We start from the raw sequence: 20,688 nt of genomic DNA on the forward strand, positions 1-20,688 counted from the left end.
ATCCATAACTTCTTAACTTTCACAGACACATGAAATCCATATGGTTGACTGAGTCTGCACTGTCTCAGCTCCGTACTGTTGGTAGCCATGTCTCTACCCCACTCTCTTCCATCCTTCCATCCATCTTCCACCACTTATCTGAGGCCGGGTCGTGGAGGCAACAGTTGGAACTGGAGTTTCCAGACTTCCCTCTTTCCAGACACCTCAAGCTCTTCCCGAGGCGTTCCCTGGCCAGCTGAGAGACATAGTTTCTCCAATGTCTCCCATGTCTTCTCCTAAGCCTCCTCCTGGTGGGAAATGCCTGGCTTCACCTACAAGGAAATGGACGGATAGATGGATCCCCAACATGAAGCACACAGTTTCTCTCATCGGGTGTGGCAGAAGCAAAATGCAGCAGAGCTGCAGTACCCACGATGTCCACCAGAGGCTCCAAATCACGCATTTTAACCAAAGGTGCTTATTATGACTAAAATCACGAAAACACTCGACTTCATTTCTAGCTCTGTTACACTATACCAGTGCTTCTCAATTATTTTCTGTTACGGCCCCCCGAGGAAGAAAAACTATTTCGCGACCCCCCCCCCCCCCCCCCCCCCCAAAAAAAACACTCTTGTATCCTTGTTAACATAAAAGGAAATATCAAGAATCAAGAATCAAGAATCAAGAAATGTTTATTGTCATTCAAACACTCTCATGCCCGAACGAAAAACAGCACTCAGGTCCCAGCTCGAGGCACACAACAAACACACATTCATTCAGCTTAAACTAAATATATACACAAAAGTGACAAAAGTGACAAAAGTGACAAAAGTGATTGCACGATCCCCAGTAGGGTCCAACACGGAAGCAGTGCATTTGGCCTCCGAGTTATCCACTGTTTATAACTCTCACAGCATCAGGGAAGAAACTGTTTTTGAACCTGGTGGTTCTGGCCCTGATGCTGCGCAGCCTCCTTCCAGATGGGAGGGGGTAAAATAGTCCGTGTGCAGGGTGGGTGGGGTCCTTCATGATGCGGGTTGCCTTTTTCCTGCACCTCCTGCTGTAAATGCCACTCACGGTGGGTAGGCTGCTCTCTGAAGTCCTTTGGGCCGATTTAACCACCCGCTGCAGGGCCTTCCTGTCTGCAGCAGAGCAGCTGCCGTACCACACCGTGATGCAGGATGAGAGGACACTCTCCACCGCACACCTGTAGAAGGACGACAGGACAGGGGAGCCCATACCTGCTCGCCTCAGCCTCCTCAGAAAATAGAGGCGCTGGTGGGCCTTCTTTACTAAGGCGGCTGAGTTAGTCCTCCATGTTAGGTCGCTGGCGATGTGCACGCCCAGGTATTTGATGCTCTGGACCACCTCGACAGCCGCTCCTCCGATGTAGAGGGGAGGGGGGGTGTAGCCTCCTTTCCTGTAGTCCACAAACATCTCCTTCGTTTTCTTCACATTGATGCAGAGGATGTTTTCTCTGCACCACTGCACCAGATGTTCCACCTCCTGCATGTACTCTGACTCTTCGTTGTTGAGGATGCGTCCCACCACTGCTGTGTCGTCTGCGAACTTGACGATATGACTGCTCGGGTACTTGGCTTTGCAGTCATACGTCAGCAGGGTGAACAGCAGAGGGCTAAGAATGCATCCTTGAGGGGAGCCGGTGTTGAGGATGATGGGGGCGGAGGAGATGTTGCGGATTCTCACAGTCTGCGGCCTGTTCGTCAGGAAGTCCAGGACCCAGTTGCACATCGATGGGCTCAGCCCCAGTGTCAGCAGTTTGTTGACCAGGGTCTGCGGGATGATGGTGTTAAATGCCGAGCTGAAGTCCAGAAACAGCAGCCTGGCATAAGCGTCTCTGGTCTCCAGGTGACTCAGGGCCTCGTGAACCACAGAAGCGATTGCATCGTCAGTGGAGCGGTTCCTCCGGAACGCATACTGATGGGGGTCCACGCTGTCATCGACGCTCTCCTTAATGTGCCCCATCACCAGCCGCTCAAAGCACTTCATGACTATCGGAGTCAGAGCAACCGGCCGATAGTCGTTCAGGCATGAAACGGTGGAGGTCTTGGGGACAGGGATGATGGTGGCTGTCTTCAGACACGTCGGCACTGAGCCCTGGGACAATGAGGTGTTGAAGATGTCGGTCAACACCTCGAAGAGCTGATCGGCACAGTCCCTCAGAACCCGGCCCGGGATGTTGTCTGGGCCTGCAGCCTTGCGGGGGTTGATCTTCCGCAGGGACCTCATCACATCCTCAGCAGCCAGACTGAGGGGCAGCTCACCTGGTGGAAGCGTGAGCTTTGTGCAGGGTGACGTGTTGGAAGCCTCAAAGCGAGCCTAGAAGGTGTTAAGGGCATCAGGAAGAGACGGGTCCCTGGGGCACTCCATGACTCTCTTTTTGTAGTCCGTGATGGTACTGATGCCCTTCCACATGCTCCGGGGGTCGTTGGAAGCAAAATGACCCTCTATTCTCCGAGCATAGGAGGCTTTGGCCCTCTTTACCCCCGATGTCAAGCTTCTCCTCGCCGCTCTGAGTGCTGGAGCATCACCAGACCTGAATGCTGAGTCCCGGGCTTTCAGGAGAGAGCGAACTAAAAGAAAAGAAAAGAAATAAATATAGATCAACTTGCAACAAAGAATAACTTTATTACAATTTTTTTTGTCTGCAACAGAAAATATTTGAAATGCATTAGTTTGCGTGAAATATTTTTTTAATCCTGAAACTACAATTTCTACAATTAAATAATAAATTAAATTAAATAACATCAATAAATAGTAATAAATTACAATTGATCAGCAACATTAACTCAGGAGCACAAAATATAAAACACTTTAACCTACAAAACCAAAATGAAAAATAAATTGTGCTGATTTTATTTTAGCAAAATGAGGAAGTCAGATCTTTCCACGTATCCCACCGTAGTCACGACTTTCAACGGAAACAAGACCGCAAGGGCTTTTTGAAATGCTCCTGTTGCACACTTCAAAAATGACTCAGTGTGTCTTGGAATGAATTTACTGTAACATAGATACAGACAACATCTTTACATGCGCCATTGTTCTCCTGCACCGCATTCTATCATCTCTCTGCAGTGCCTGTGTTGCTGCTATGAGCCTGTGAGGCGTGCTCACCAAGCAGTACACTCCCTCCTGTGGCGGATGTCGGTAATACACCGTCAATGTTATTGCCTGCATGTCCGCTATCTCAAGTACAACATCTTATCCAAAACCAGTAACAATAATGATATGTAAGAGTGTGGGGGTGTCTTGCTTCACAAACTCACAATCCTCACACTCTCCCCTCCAAAATGTAATGACGTCCCGACATTATGAGTACCAGTTCACATCATGAAATCATGAGTCCACACATTGATATGCATAACATATAGGCAGATGACTTCTAAGTAGGAGTCAGCATTCTTCAGTCCATAAGTCCATAAAGATGCAGCGCTGTCCTCAGTGAACCATATGACACCGATCTCCTGTTAATGTCACATGAATGCAGCAGCTGTCATCGTGCACTATGACAGTCCACTGCTACTTCCGCATCGTACACGGGTATCTGCATCTCTGCTGAGAGTAAGGTACTTCAACATAGTAGTAGCCTGCCCTTTTAATAACATGTTTCATCACAACTATCACTGAACGCCTCAATGTCGGGCACCTCTTGAACAAACGGTGTTTTAAATCATTACTCTATCTTAACACAACAGACTTCTACAGCCTTACGTTAACTGCATAGCATCACTCTACTTATCTTGAAGTTCACTTTCTAGGCATGTAACATAGAAGGCTGCCCTAACTCGTGATATGTGAATATCATTCTCGGTTTTCTATTACGAAAAGGATATCTTTTCTTTCTGACAGGTAGCTGCTCAGCATCGTCTTGGTCACTGGGAGCAGACGGGAGAGACTCCTCTTCACTCTCCGTGTTTAATGTCTCTACTACCCCTTCTGTGGTCACTTCTTCTTCAACCAGTGGCAGTTGTTGCTCTGCTCCCTCCTCACTGATAAAATCCTCAGTTGCTGCTGCTTTGTTGTCTGGGTGGAACTCGGGAGCTCCTGCCCTCAGATGGCTCTGGAACTGATCATAATCTCTTGGTTGTGATCCACTGAGAGATATCCACTGCTCTTCGTCCTCAGAGCTGTCCTCTGGTTCCCTGTGTCTTTGTTTAACTTTTAGTTTCCTTTGTGTTTCAATCGGTACGTCAGGTGTTGCGGCCGGTAGGAAGTCACATGGAAGCAGGAGGTTCCGGTAGAGAATTCTGACACATCCTTTGCCACCCTCTGGCTTCAGCTCGTACACTGGGCTGTCCTGATGTTTTCTCTGTGATACTACATACATTTGATCTTCCCAGAATGATCTCAATTTCCCTGGCCCTCCTTTTTCATTTAGGTTTTGGACCAGCACTCTACATCCAGGGTACAACTCTGCACCATGGATTTTTTTGTCATAAGCCGTTTTACCTCATATCCCCTCTTTGCCAGCTGAGTTTGAGGCCAATCTGTATGCCTCGGCCATTCTCAACCTCCATTTCTCAGCATACTCTTGATGGGATGAGCTTTGATTTTTAGGGGTGAGGCCAAACATGAGGTCAATTGGAAGCCTGGGTGGGTGACCAAACAACAGGAAGTAAGGTGCATAACCAGTGGCCTCGCTATGTGTACAATTGTAAGCATGGACCACTTTAGCCAAGGATGCTTTCCAATCTGCTTTGGCAGTCTCCGGTAGAGTTCTGAGCATGGCCAATAGTGTTCTATTGAACCTTTCCACCTGGCCATTCCCCTGTGGATGGTATGGTGTGGTCCGCGACCCTGTGACTCCACTGTATTCCTGAAGCTTGGCAAATAATTTGTTTTCAAATTCTTTTTCTTGGTCATGATGAAGTCTTGTGGGAAATCCGAATCTCAACACAAAATCTCCAAATATTATGTCTGCAGCTGTTTTGGCAGTTTTATTTCGACATGGATATGCCTGTGCAAACCGCATGAAGTGGTCCATCACAACAAGGATATATTCATACCCTCCCTTGCATTTCTCCAAATGCAAGAAATCAATAGTGTAGGGTTTTACCAAACCCTCTTCCGGTTCTTGTTCTCCGTTGTGGGTGTGTATTCAATGAGGAGAATGTGGGTTAAGATTAAGACATTTATAGAATTAACAGATCAGTACAAGTTAGTTCAGATATCAGCGCTGAGATTCCAACACAGCTCTCGTGCCCGTGCTTCATTGGAATGAAGATGCTTCCTGCTTCGTCCTCACGTCATTCTGTCCCCTGAAGGCGGGACTTTGCCCCAGCCAATCTAAGCCCATGTTCATCTGTGTTGTGTGACATCACTGTTGTGATGTGTTCAATTGAAATCAGTCATTACAATAACAAACTAAGCGTGGTGCGTCCCTGTTGTTCTGTCGGCATGTAAACACGTTGTGGAATCCCATCTACTATGGAAATTCCCTACAATAGAAACCAGCTCGAAAGGATAGGTGGTAACGATGTTGGTGAGTGGCGCTCTGGTTGGTTTATTAGGGCGCTTGTTTTTCAGACAGCTGCATACCCGAGTACCATAATGCTCAATGTCCTTCTGCATGTAAGGCCAATAAAAGCGGTCTCTGATGAGATTCAAAACCCTCTCTACTCCAAGGTGACCCATCTCTTCATTAAGTTCTTTATAAATCAGCTGATGGAACTTCTTAGGAAGGAGTAGCTGTGAACGGCTGATAGTTTTACAGTACAGCAGTCCATCATCCGCAATGTGCAGTCTTTGTCTCATCAGGGCAGCTATTTTGTTGTCCAATTGCTTTCCACCTTTTGGCCACTTGTTAGTGACAATATATTTCAGTATCACGCCAATAACAGGGTCCTCTTTTTGGGCCTCTCTGAGAACCGCCTTAGGGATATCTGCCCTTGCTGACATCACTACATCTTTGTTCCCAGTTAATATCTGGTTGATGGTTGCTGGGCCCAACCAAGGTTCAGGTTCCTGCGACTGAACAGACACTGCCTGAGTCACACTGCTCATGACTTCTGGCGCCACTGCTTGCGTACATGTCTGCATGTACTGCTCCATATCCAAAGGCATGCGTGACAGACCATCAGCATCCCCATTAGCTCGGCCAGGACGGTACTTGATGGAAAACTGAAAGTCAGCAAGATCAGCGACCCACCTATGAGTAGTGGCATTCAGTTTTGCTGTGGTGAGCACATATGTGAGAGGGTTATTATCAGTGTATACTACAAATGGTGGAGAATAGTAAAGATAATCCCTGAACCTCTCACATATGGCCCACTTCATCGCCAGGAACTCCAACTTTCCTGAACGAAGGTGGTAGTTTTTCTCTGGTGCAGTTAGAGTCCTGGACCCGTATGCAATTACTACCAACTTTTCATGTTGCCTCTGATAAAGCACCGCCCCAAGCCCATCTTGTGAAGCATCACAATGTAAGACGAATGGCTGCTCGAAGTCAGGATATCCTAACACTGGTGGCTGAGAGAGAAAGTCTACTAGCTGACACAGTACTTGGTGATGTTCAGATGACCACTTAACTGGGTGAGATGATGGCAGCTGTCCATTGTTTTGTTTTTTTCTGCCTCGATCTGCTGGTTTGCGATTCCCTTTTTCAGCTTTGTCTGAGGAGAGGAGGTCATACAGTGGCTTGGCTATGCGGGAAAAGTTTGGAATATAACTGCGATAATATGAAATGAATCCCAATAACTTCCTTAGCTCTCCTATGTTGGTGGGTGTCCTTTGCCTCAGTGCTTGCACAGGAGCGACATCTGCAGGATCCATAGTGTAACCATCTTTTGTAACAAGCCTGCCAAGAAACCTCACCTGGTTTTTGAAAACCTCACACTTTTTTGGTGTCAACTTGATTCCATGACTCTGATAACGTTGCAAGACACTTCTCAGGTGGTGAAGATGTTCCTCAAACATCTTGGAGTGAACCAGGTTGTCATCCAAATAAGGCAAACATACTTCATCCCGCAATCCCACCAAACACTCCTCCATTGACCTTTGAAACTCTGCAGGTGCAGACGACAAACCAAAGGGGATTCTCACCCACTCATACAGGCCCCAGGGTGTGATGAATGCAGTGAGAGGAGGGCTTGACTCTTCCAGGAAGCCCTGGTGATAGGCCTTTCCTTGGTCCAGGACTGAGAACCAAGAACTTCCCATCAAACTGTTCAGCATATCTTGTATGCGGGGTATTGGGTGACGGTCAGGGATGGACTTCCTGTTTAACTCCCTATAATCACAGCACAAGTGGAGACTGCCATCCTTTTTGCGCACGCAGACAATGGGACTGGAGTACGAGGACTTGGATTTCTTTATCCAGCCTCTGTTCAACAAATCCTCCAGGTACTCTTTCACTTCTTTATGAAGTGGCTTGGGTACTGATACATAGGTTCGTGTAACTGGAGTGGGGTCATTCAGACGGATCTTAAGCTGCAGTGATGGTATAGTTCCCACATCATATTCATCCTGAGCAAAAGCTGCGCTCTCCTCATGCAGAAGCTGTCTGACCTGCTGTTGCTGTGCTAAGGAAAGATGACTGAGGGAAACCGGAGGGTCCCAGTTACTGCCACTGCCACTCTCTGGTTTGTCTTTTTGTTCCACTTTGATCTTTTCTGTCACGAAAAAATGCTGCACTGACTGCCTCTTTAACCGCACGTGGTGGGTCTATACCCATCTGCAGTAAGTGTTCAATCACATTGTACCCAATTATTGGTTCTTCTCCTACCCCCTCTTCTTCAGATACCAAAACTGGCACTACCAGCTCCAGAAGTGTCAGACTTACAGAGGGTAATCTGAATTTAATTTCAACCCACCCTGAGAATGGGATTGGTGTTTTATTCACCGCTCTTCCATCAAGGATGCCTGGACCAATTATCTCTGTGAGGCTTCTCACTGTGGTGTGTGGAATGTTCTCTCGTCTCCACTTCTCATTTATGAGACAGACCTGAGCCGGTGTCCCACAATGCTTTTGTTTCCACTTCATCCAACAGGCAGGTGATTACATAACAATGAGGTTGAGTTTACTTATCCCAAACCAGTAACAATAATGATATGTAAGAGTGTGGGGGTGTCTTGCTTCACAAACTCACAATCCTCTTAGACAGGATGTTTGACTGTATTTGTACTGTAATACATGCTACTGTGTGACTGTACCTGTACTCTAACATTCTATCTAATAAATATATTCATCATCATCACGGTGAAGCCAAGCGCTACGTACGCTACGTCATATTTCCTCGTCTTGGCTTTCGACCATCCTTCCTTTGTCTTATCATCTCCGTCTCTCTGTTAAATATTTATCCATGCTGTCTCTTGAGGGTTTGTTTACAACTGCTCTTCATATCGCCTGCTTTGTGCTGTCTGTGCGGCACACGCGCCGCGCAACACCATAGAGCTAATACTCCCTGCGCGCACTCTGACAATCAGGGCGCCACTGCCAACTACTGGAGTGGATGTGCAATTACAATTTAATCTAGTACGGCAAAAAAAGCATGTTCTCCGTGGTCACAGGCGCCCCCCCTGACATCGCACCGCGCCCCACTAGGGGGTCGCACCCCACCATTTGTACTATACCGACACAGTCGGCTTATATCTTGATGGCATTACTTTTACAGTTAACATAATTGTTTTTTAAAAGGAATTCTACATGTTGCATGAAAACATAAAGTCTGGCATTAAGGCTAATTTGCATTTCTATAACGAGGCTCACAAAAGAGGCATCTGCTTATGTGATGAAGCTCCTCAGCATCGTGGTCAGAGCTGAGAGTTTCTGCTTGACATTCTCCAGAGCCTCACGTTTTGACATCTAGTACTTCTTTTCTACGCAGTGTTGGTCTCTTGACATCATTCTTAACCCGCCCCATTCTGTCCTTGTTCACTGTGTACTCCAAAAGACTCCTTCAGGAATTCAGCATCCAAACTCATTATCTTTCACATTAAGCTGATTAAAATGTGTTGGCCTTAGCACGCTGTTTGACATTCAGGTGCACTGTGACCACGGATTGAAGTGTACCTGTAAGAGGGAACAAATCAAACAGCTATCGTATTAGCAAAAATGATTAGATACTGTATATATAGGTCTTTTAGTAACTACTACTGTAACAGTTTTACAATTGACCTATTAGTGAGAGGTCTAGTAGGCCGTAAAGTGATCACAGCTTCCTAGAACGAAACAGCCCCTGCCCGCTATTCTTGTCAACATAATCTCATATGATGCTATTTCACTCATATAAGCTTTCTACTAGATGCTGGAATAGAGAGTGCTTTCCAATATCTCAAAATAATTCTGTCAGCTGAGATTGTCCCAGCCATCAGGATTGAATCAGCAGTTTTGTAATTCATGTTTTATGTCCAAAAGGGCATAAATGTAGCGAGGGTATTCCTACCAATGCCTCTACGAACTTCAGCATGCTTTCCCAAAATGGTTTGACCATAGAACGTTCCCACCACTGTCTTGAATTTCCAGCATGTGTTGGCATTTCTTAGTCATATTTTGAAAAGCCGACATGGTGTCTAAATAATACGGTGTAGATTTTTTTATTGAGTGAATTTACCTCCATCCATCCATTTTCTTCCTCTTCTTCCACTTTGCAAGTCACGGGAGTTGCTGGAGTCTATTCCAGCTTGCTAAGGGCGTGAGGCAGGTTTCACCTCGGACGCGTCACCAGCGCATCGCAGGGCAACACAGAGCCAGACAACCATTTACGCACACACTTAAACTTAAACACTACGGACAATCTAGTCTAGGGTAATCGATTCACCTGCATTGCATGTTTTTGGAGGTGGAAGGGAACCAGGGAACCCGGAGAAATCCCACGCCGACGTGGAGAGTACATACAAACTCCACACCGATAGGATTTGAACCCGGAACCTTCTTGCTGTGAGGAAACAGTGCTAAGCACTACACCAACGTGCTGCCCTGAATTTACCTCTGTTGTCCTTAATATATTCCCCATTATCAGTTACAATCTTTTTCCATGTGTCTTCATCTATCTAACAGTCAAGGTCTTTCTTCCAAATTATCCTCAAATCACATACTACATTAGCTGCTGGTTAAATAGATTGAATTATCATAGCATGTTGGAGCTTTAGGGTAGAGTGGGCCTTGGAGATAGTAAACCATTGGATTATGGGTTTCATTAGGCTGACACTTCATTAAGGAATGTGTAATCTGCAGATATTCTTTATTTTCACCACCCTTCTCTTTGAAATTGTATTCCTATGTTCCATCTTTATAGGTATTCCTTATAGTGTGTTTTGCATTGTCTAACCATCTTTTCCACATTATTTTGTATTTGTGTGCTGCATCGACTATTCCAAGCTTTGACTTTGAATACAACTTAGATTGTAAGTTGTATTGCTCATATTTAAAATATTAAGCTAATTAACTTGGCACGTTGTTGAAATGCTGAGTGCTCCACACCATGTGCATAACTCCCCCACACAGAAGTGATTTGACCCAAACTTTGCTTATCTAAGATAAGATTTAAAAAAAGAAATGTTTAAATGTGCCTGTGGTAAGAATTCATTCAAAGGTCAGGGTCACCGTTTGGTGTAACACCGTCTTCTTGCTGAATCAAATAATGCTGAAATAATACAAAGAAATATGACTCAAGTAAGTAATTATAAGGGATCAAGGCAGCGGGAATTAAGTTGACATCCCAATTCTTGAAATTGGAAATTGACTGGAGTCGTCTTCTAAAAGTCCCGCAACTTAAAAATAAAGATGAAGCGGCACAATTCAGTTGTTGCGGTAAAGTTTCTTCCCTTCTGTCATACTTAAATCCCAAATGGAAATTCCTGCCAATTGTTGAGGATAAGCAGCTGTTTTTCTAATGAGATGTATTTATGTCTGCATTTAGAACGCGCTGGCAAAGTGGCTCCATCTGTCTTCAGTAGGGTGAGGACGGGGACAGAAACCTCCCTGGACAAGCCTGCACCTGCCAAAGGTCCCGGTGCTAGCGTGTTCAGCAAGTAGCCCCACGACAGGATAGAAGCATCTCACAGAAGACCCACACGCTGTGGGCATTCTGAGTCTCATGGATGGGCTGATAAAATGGTTTGCATGATGTGGCATTCACCATCTATAAATGGTTGGAGCTTGTGCTAGCTGTAGTACAAGTTGACATTACTGCGTTCTACTCTGTAATGTTCACAATACGTGCATCAAAGATTCATCTTAGGTTTGGATTAATGGGGCTCAGGAAATGTAAATGATTTTCTTACCAATGCTGAGAAATTCCTGAAGGCTTTTCCTAAGTATGTTTTTTTTTCTCCTTTTATTGATTTTTCTACAATTATTTGTTTATCTTGAGGTGAAATAGAAACAGTTTTATGTTGGTTGACTGTATTGAATATTTTTACAATGTGAAATGTTGTTAAAGTGTAATTAAAGTGTAATAGCATGTATGAGGGGCGGCAGTGGCTCAGTGGTTGGGACTTGGGTTGGGAACTGGAGGATCGGCGGTTGTCCAGTTTATGCAAATGGGATGTTTGCACGCAGGGTTAAAAGTAGCAGAAAAACACACATGCAGCAGAAAGTTAGATCGATATTGAGGGAGGTTTTCTCTGCCTAATTATTATGAGGACACTTTGTACAAATTAGGTTCTGGAATCGCACTACAGTGGTCTGCTAGCAAATCTACCCCCCCAGGTACGTTCACTCAGGCAGTGAGTACTCCCTGTCCCCTTTCCAGTGGGAGGACCAGGCCCTCCCCCTGGACAGGGACTATATATCTTCTTAAGAGTGAACTTGGTCAGTACTCAGTTGAGGTTCCATCATGTCTGGACTGTGGAACGTTGGACTGCTGCTCTGGGGCAGTGCCTGCCTCTGGCTGCCCTACCTGGCCCAAGGGGCTCTGGTCATCTCTGGACCCAGTAACGGCTTACAGGTAATTTCACTCTGACCTTTTTGTACTCTGATATTAACATGTAAAAATCACAGTTGAGTGTTTTCACTTGATTTATTAGCTAAGAATAATAACAAATATATATTCAGCTCATGTAATGAATTAACTTATAATTAGTTTATTATCCTAATATCTTGGCTCCATGTTGATTCACTGTGTTGTATTTGTATTTCAGGAGGCAGGAGGATCCCAGATGCTGAGACAGGTATGATAATGAAAATGTTATTGAGAAATCTAATTTCTACTTGTGCATTTTGGACGAAACCTTCAACAGCTGCTAATTTCTGTTAGTAGTTAGGAATCATTACAGAACTTAATTATTATAATGATATAAACTAGAATGGCCCTCAGCATTGTACGAGGCCGAACGATCTTGCACATTTCTTTAGCTTAATAACCCATGATGCTCGTCAGACTTTCACTGCTTTATACGCTGTAGTTTTTGCATAACCCTGCAAACAGCCCAACCAAGAACAAAGAGAAATGGACTTGTTAAAATACAACCTCCTCCCAATGTTAAAGGAGGGGAATGAAAATCATGCAGCATCAACATTTGATCTCTCATTATCTGCTACAGCAGTTTATCCATCAGGTAATTTGAGTGGCAAGCATTGGCAAAACTGGGGGTAAATATTTTTAAGAAAAGTCATAATTATTATTATTTTTTTACAAATCTAATCTGAGACTTCTAATTTCCCTCATACTGAAACATTTATTACTTTTCGTAAAAACCAGTGAGGTGGCACAGTGGCACATTGAGTATCGCTACTGCCTCACAGCAAGAAGGTATCGGGTTTGATTCCTTTCTGTGAGGACTTTGTATTTTCTTCCCGTGTCTGCGTGGAGAAATCATGCAGTTTAGTTGAATTGGTTACACTAAATTGTCCGTAGGTTTGAAGCTGAGTGTGAATGTTTGTGCGTGGCCCTGCAATGAACTGGTGGCTCGCCCAGGGTGCATCCCGCCTCTCGCCCGTAGAGAGCTGGGATAGGCTCCAGTAAATCCAACGATCCGGTCAAAAAGATGAATGAATGATTTCAAAATCAGTGAAACAGCTGAAATATATCTTTTTTATAGACTATCAAACCAACACTGTGGTGATATGGAAGCTTTTCCTTTTCTAATTTTTAAAGGAACATATTATGAAACGGCATAAAACAATAAGGGCAGTTGAGGGCAAATCTGAACTGAACAAATCTAATATATAATACAAAATCTGTTGTTTCTTTTTACCTTTTAGAAAAGAAATACACATTCCAGTTCGGTAAGAAAATATTTTCCTTTTGACATTTTCCTGTTAAAGACATTGAGAGAAACATTTTGTTCAAACGTTGAAGTCCAGCTGTGAAAATAAATTCTGTCTGATGTGTCACAAAAGCAGCAGATCTTACTGTATACAAATGCGTCTGTGACTGCTTCAGATAGGACGCATTCCACACTGAATGCTCTTTGAATCCATCTGTGTCTGCTCCTCAGGTGGAGGTGCAGAGCATCGTCGTGGACTGCATTGTGACGTCTCGCTTTGCTCACACGGAAATTACGTACAAGGCTCGGAACGTCGCAAACGCCTCCCAGGAAATCTTCTTTGAAGTGGATTTGCCCAAGACTGCATTCATCAGCAACTTTAGCATGTTAGTCTGGCTCTGACAACATTGAACCTTCAGCAAAATTGTGCTGTTATCCAGTCTTTTTAAATGATGCAGTTAGTGAGCAGAGCTACGTCAACTTACATCAGGTTATTCTCCATCTGTCCTCACAGGGAAATTGAATGTCAGGTGTACGTCGGGGTGGTGAAGGAGAAAGAGGCAGCCAAGAAACAATACCAAAAAGCTGTTTCCTCCGGGCAAACTGCAGGTCTGGTCAGGTGAGTCAAGACAAGGAATACATAAAAATAGTAAAATACACATTTAAGTTGTACAGAGGCTTTCATTCTGATGTGTTTCAGGGTTTCTGGAAGAAGTATGGAGACGTTTTCAGTGTCTGTCAACATCGCAGCCAAAAGTGCCGTGATTTTCACTTTGATCTACGAGGAGCTGCTCCAGAGAAAACTGGGCCACTATGAGATTGTTTTTAGAGTCAAACCCAAACAAGTCGTACACAAGTTCCAGGTGAGTTAAAATCCAGGCTCTCAGTGATTTCAGATATTCTAAATTGTCTTTTTCTCACCCTGTCCATCATCATCATGTCCTCCCTCACTACGTCCATGTATCTTCTCCTGGGTCGACCTCTAGCCCTGTTCCCTGGCAGTTCTATTCTCAGCATCCTTCTACTGATATAGTCCCTGTCTCTCCTCTGTACTTGTCCAAAGCATAGAAGTCTGGTCTCTCCGACCTTATCTCCAAAAGCAAAAGTCCACTACCTTTTCACATATATTCCTTGTAACCTCCCTATCCCTCCTGGGATATTCTTTTTTACTACATACTCTGTTTTACTCCTGCTCATCTTCATTCCTCTATTTTCTAGAGCAGACCTCGACTTCTCTAAATTCTCCTCTACCTGCTCCCTGCTCTCACTCTAGATCACAATGTCATCTGCATACATGATATTCCAATGGGCTTCCTGTCTCACCTCATCTGCTAGTGACTAGTCTATCCATCACAATGGCAAACAAAAAGGGGCTCAGGGCTGATCCCTGGTGCACTCCCACCTCTACACTAAACTCCCCTGTCGCTCCTACTGCACACTTCACTGCTAAATTAATATTGTAAATGTGTGTCTCTCTTTTTGTGTGTGTGTGTCTTATGTGCTTGGACAGATTGTGACAAACATCTATGAGCCTCAGGGTATTGCATATGTTAATACCAATTCAACCTTCCTTTCCAATGACCTGCTCCCTCTGGTGAACAAAACTGTCTTTGAGAAAAAGGTAGATATTATGTCCTCAGCAAAAAACAAATTCTTCTGGATTGCAGATGATGAATCCTCAGGAATAAAGAGTAAATGAAAATGATTTATTTATCGCTGTATCGTGTCTCTCTGTTAGGCTTACATCTCTTTCTCGCCAACTGCGGAGCAGCAGAGAAAGTGTCCAAATTGTGACGGAACAATCATTGATGGAGATTTTGTCATTAAATATGACGTGAAACGATCTCATAAACTTGGCTTTATTCAGGTCAGTGCTTCATACACATTTGCATCACATGTCAAACTATCCAGATTTCCTTTAATGATGAAATTTTATATACAATGTATGGATTGGATTACATAACATCAAATGAATCAACATTCATTCTTTGGAGTCCCATTTTGGCTCGTTGTTCTGTCATGGTTTTCACTGCTGCTAATTATTCTCTTCCCTTCAGGTTGTGAATGGATATTTCGTACACTTCTTTGCTCCACCCAACCTGCAAAGACTCCCGAAGAATGTGGTGTTTGTTATTGACAGGAGTGGATCCATGTGGAGAAGAAAGATGGAGCAGGTTCTCACCCTGGCCAGACTGTTGATGTGCTTCGAATAGATCAATGAGCACGTCTTGACCCCTGACCTTGTAATTCTTCAGACACGTGAGGCGATGCTGCACATACTCGAGGACATCAGTGAGGATGACTACTTTGCCATTGTCCAGTTCGATAACAACATTGATGTCTGGAAACAAAACCTCACTAAGGCAACCAAGGAAAATGTGGCTGAAGCCAAGATCTACGTACGAAACATCAGGGCTAAAGGAGGTTAATAGAAAAACATGAGACTAAAGACTAAATGTTGTCTTTATTCCTTTGAAAACAGAAATACATGCAAAAACTGCACATTTTACAATTTATTGTCCAATTTTCTTCAAGGAACCGATATCAATGGTGGAGTGTTGAGAGCCGTGCAGATGCTGGTCACAGACAGGGCGAACGGCAATCTCTTAAAGAACAGCATCGATATGATTATATTACTGACAGATGGAATGCCAACTTCTGGTGAGTGTTTACACACTAGAGGATACTCTGCACTGCATGTACTGTTTAAGTGCATATTGGATTACTGTCATTTTGTGTAGTATTGAACTTTTCAATATTGTAATTGTACCATTAAAGGAGAGTCCAGGCTCCCGAAGATCCAAGAGAATGTTCGTCAGGCTACTGGAGGAATCATGACACTGTTCTGTCTTGGATTTGGGAATAATGTGAAATACTCCTTCCTGGACACATTGAGCAAGCAAAACAGAGGATTCGCCCGCAGAATATTTGAGGGTTCAGACGCAGCACTTCAACTTCAGGTGAAGACAAGTCGAACAAATTCAGAATTTTGTAGAAACTACATTGCATTCTTCAACACTTATCCAATCAGATGCCTGCATTTATTGCAGGGATTCTATGACGAGGTTTCCAGCCCTCTGCTTTCTGAGGTGCAGCTTCAATACCATAGCAACAGAGTGGACTCCCTCACCACCAGCCACTTTGACCAATTATTTAGTGGCACAGAGATTGTGACGTCTGGTCGTCTGTCGACAGATCATGATTGCTTCAGTGTAGAAGTGAAGGGACAAGGGGTGAGATGAAGGAAATACTGGTGTTTTAGAGACAATGCATGGGTGGAGATCATGTACGTGTGTTTTTCCCTGCTATGCATTTTAGATATCCAAACTTCTATTATTTTTTTCTTTGTAGATTAAGGGTGACTTTGAGGTGCAGGGCCTGGCCACTACAGTGGACTGGAATGTGTTATACCCTAATGAAGGCTACATCTTCGGGAACTTCATCGAGCGCCTGTGGGCCTACCTCACCATCCAACAGCTCTTAGAGAAGAGGTCAGTTTATTGTGATTTGTAAAGTTTTTCTGACATTTAAACTCAAGTTTAAATCTCAACAAGCCATTTTCTACGATGCCAATATGTAATATAAAAGTAGACTGCAGCAGGAAGAAAGGGTTAATAAATGATATTTATTTATTTATTTATTTATTGAAAGGATAAAACCCCTTGAGATGAAACCATCTCGTTTTCAAGGGGGTCCTCAATCAAAACAAAACAGAAATAACAAAATTACAGCAGTGCAGATATGCAAAATAACAAAACAAAATAAAAAATACTCACTCTTTACACACAAATACACATCCACACACTCAAACAACACACACACAAACATGCACACGTAGCTCTCTGTCAAAATAGTAATAATAGACAAGAAATTGCAGTTACTCACCTCAGCATCCCTTCAGCAGTGCCGAGTGAAATAGTTTGACTTCCTTGTCTTTGTTGGAATATTCATTTCAAACATTTCTTGCAGCAAAAGTGGCACTGCAGAGGAAAACGCCAACACCACAGCCGAAGCCTTGGCCATGTCTCTAAATTACAACTTTGTCACTCCTCTCACTTCCATGGTGGTCACAAAGCCTGAAGATGGAGATGACCCAGCCCTTGCTGACAAGCTTACTGAAGGTAATGGAGGAGTGAAGAGGTTTTAAAGTGATATTAAACAGACTTTCTGAACTCAGCTGCCATCAGACACCAAATTTTCCCTCACTGTAATCCATTGATTTTAATTGTAGAAGTGAAAATATTTTTGATTTGTTTTTGTTTTTTTGGACAGAGGAAAGACAAGAAGCCGAAAGAAGAGGTAGTATACTTTGACAACATTTTTTTCAATGTATTGTTTTTGACTTGAATTACTGAAATTGTACTAAATAAATATTGCTCCTATATGTAGGACCGCCTCCACCTGCTAATAGCCCCATACAAGTTGGTGAGTAAATTTTTGCAGTATGAAATAGCAATGAGCAATGCCATTCTGTCAGCCTGTTGGTCAGTCTGTTAACAAGTAATGACTGAAATCAGACGGAAAAAGCCAAATGCACAGATGGAGTCGTGAACCCAGACTGGGGACAGAATGTCATATAAATCTGTGCTATCAATTATGAGACATAGATAATTGCAGCGCCCCCTAGAGGCTCACTATTGCTGGACTAATTCTAGAATTCTGGTCCAAAGATGTGGACAATGGATGTTTTGATTTAAATATATTAATGACAACGTTTAAGGGGACTTGCCCATCAGTGTTTGATTATCTATTAAAAATCAAAATTTGAAAAATAGAGAAAAAGTATCAAAATCCGAGGTTTCTAATTCTTTATGTCTCATTGACATAAAGATGAATTGAGAAATCTCACTTGTAATCAATTTTGACTCTGGGTGCAGATATAATTTTCTGTGTGTGTTAAAGTAGTGGATTAGACCCACTGTATGATACATTTTAAAGAAATGTAAGAATGTGAAACAGAGATCAAGAGATTAAAAGATCAACAACTAACAATGATAGTGAAATTATTCAGGATTAGTAATCCCAGTATAATCCATGACAAATACCAGCAAACCTAACATTAAACACTTGTGAGTCACATGGCTATTTGGAAGACTGTGGTTGAAACGTCATCAGCAAATAACACTAAATAAAAACAGAGAAATATTCATTCCATATATTTCTCTCATTGTACTCTGATGTCTCCTGCAGTGGACGGAGATCCTCATTTCATTATCGAGCTCCCAGATAAAAAAGACTCCCTGTGCTTCAACATCAACGACAACCCGGGAACCATTTACAACCTGGTCAAAGACCCAGCTGTTGGTCAGCACTGAGCCCTGACTATCATCACGACATTCTTACACCTAATATACAAGTGTACACCAAACCCTGAATTGTTTCCTCAGGACTTTTCGTGAATAGCCAGACCATCGGAGACAAGATGATTCCAGCTGATGGCATAATTAACACCTACTTAGGGCGCTTTGGTATCGTTCACGAGTCTCTGGGGGTGAAGCTGGAGGTGGACACTACATCCATTTCATTGTACCAGAAAGACAAATGGATGAGGCTGCTGTGGTCGAATACAGCATCTGTCAAAGGGGACAAGTGAGTGTCTGCACTCTCCTCACATTTCATCCCCTTCATGAGTAATGTGAATATAAAATCCAGCTCAATTATCAATGTCCTCTCCCCCAGTGTGGACCTTCTGTTGTCCAAGGGTCGTAGGTTAAAGGTAACGCTAAAGGATTCAGTCAAGTTTGTCATCCTGCTACACAAAGTGTGGGAGAAGAACCAGTATCACCAGAACTACTTGGGCTTCTACACCCTGGACTCCCACCTCCTGTCACCTCAAGTCCACGGCCTGCTAGGTACCACACGACACAAATCAAGCAGCGCATTGGGTTTAGGTTTAAAGTTATGAAAATCTATAAGTATTTCATTTCAGAATCCTTATTAATGGGCTGAATGAATTTTATGAGACATCATCTTATGTTTCTGACAGATCTGCATTTTAAATTACTTTAGAGGTCTTCTTTGTTGTTTTTTTGATTGCACGCATGGAAGGGAAGGTTTTCTCTGCATTTGCCCACTCCTCAGGGGCAGTGGGTAGCCATCTTCAACCAGTGTAAACAGAGGATTATAGATAAAGGGAATTACATTACATTTTCATCTTACATTATAACATCCCTAATAAAATTCCCATTATTTTGTGAAAGTCACCAATGGAGAGAAGGTTCTTAATGGATCATTGAATGATGGGTCGTTTTCCAGGTCAGTTCTACCATGGGATTGACTATGAGGTGACAAACCTTCGTGAAGGTGAAGTCCCAGAGAAACCAGATGCCACCATGCTTGTGAAAGGACATGAACTCAATGTGACCAGGTACCCAACGGCTCAGTCCAGATCCCCCCCCCCCCCCCCCCCATCACATATTAACAAAGGAATACATGCTCTTTATGTATCCCATCTCTGTCCTCAGAGGCTGGCAGAGAGACTTCAGGAGGGACTGGAAGAACGGAGAAAAGATTCCCTGCTGGTTCGTTCACAACAATGGAACAGGCCTGATTGATAGAGACGCAACGGACTACATCGTGTCCGGCCTTTTCAAAACTCCGTAAAAAGGCATCGCAAATCAGCGTTACCATGGAAATCTTCCAAATCAAAATCTTTAGTAAAAAGAATCAGCTTGAAGAGGCAGCAATGTAATGACAATTTCATAGCATCACTGTGTGAAATGACAATAAAGTGCTGTTCTATTCTATTCTACAATTACGTCTCAAGAGAGATCACTTGTGTGGAAATCAAATAAAAATGCATCTATTCCAGAATAAAGTCAACTGTGATTTCTTATTGGTATATCTTATATCTCTTATTATACTTTATTATTCAAAATATATATTTTAATTTCTAATATCTGCAATATAATCCAGAAACAATTGTGTCTGTTTGTGAAACATACTGACTTCTGTGTGTCCTAAACCGTGGTAATAGACGTTAAGGGAAGTGACAACTTGTTGAAACATTCCTTCATATGACCAAACTGTCCAAAGTCATCCTGATATGACAGGAAATGACCGAACAACATTTCATTTCTGTTTAACTGGTGGTTCACATCTTGTAGATATAGCACCTCCCAACTTTCGAAAGGTTCTTGGCACAGCCCTGATGGCCAGAGGAACTGTGCCTTTTTGCGTTGCCGCCTTCTTGCCCATGCAGAGGTTCCCGTTCTTTACGTCCCCCAGAGTTTGGAGTCGCAAAGCTGCGACATTTATTCGAATGCCGCTGGAACTATAAGGGACCTGCTGTGGACTGCCGTAAATCTATCGGGATTATGGACTAAACTCCTTCAGCGTTTCTCGCCGTTCATGAGCCCAAGGACAAGGACTGTCTCTGAGCCGCGACGAACACACACACACACGCATGTGAGCACTGTAGTTATGAAGGATTGGACATAGATTAAGACATTGTACAAATGAAGGATTGGACTCATTAAAAATGAGTCACGATGACGGCTACTTCCTGGAACATTCTGCCAACACTACCCGGTTTTACAA

The 20,688-nt window shown here is 43.4% G+C and overlaps 1 protein-coding gene across 1 annotated transcript; it reads left to right on the forward strand.

Annotated features, from left to right (window-relative positions):
* The first annotated feature begins 11,777 nt into the window (after nucleotides 1–11,777).
* Nucleotides 11,778–19,752, forward strand: LOC137898156 (inter-alpha-trypsin inhibitor heavy chain H3-like). The gene is given in 22 exon segments (XM_068742154.1): nucleotides 11,778–11,888; nucleotides 12,082–12,111; nucleotides 13,145–13,168; nucleotides 13,381–13,535; nucleotides 13,664–13,768; nucleotides 13,850–14,012; nucleotides 14,660–14,770; nucleotides 14,888–15,016; nucleotides 15,207–15,323; nucleotides 15,405–15,573; nucleotides 15,685–15,810; nucleotides 15,928–16,109; nucleotides 16,200–16,382; nucleotides 16,501–16,640; nucleotides 17,119–17,270; nucleotides 17,422–17,478; nucleotides 17,539–17,574; nucleotides 18,340–18,453; nucleotides 18,537–18,738; nucleotides 18,829–19,001; nucleotides 19,405–19,516; nucleotides 19,614–19,752. Coding segments are annotated over 22 exon segments (2,730 nt in total).
* Nucleotides 19,753–20,688: the final 936 nt, after the last annotated feature.

Source organism: Brachionichthys hirsutus, chromosome 8, assembly GCF_040956055.1.
Source record: "Brachionichthys hirsutus isolate HB-005 chromosome 8, CSIRO-AGI_Bhir_v1, whole genome shotgun sequence".
NCBI classification, from domain to species: Eukaryota; Metazoa; Chordata; class Actinopteri; order Lophiiformes; family Brachionichthyidae; genus Brachionichthys; species Brachionichthys hirsutus.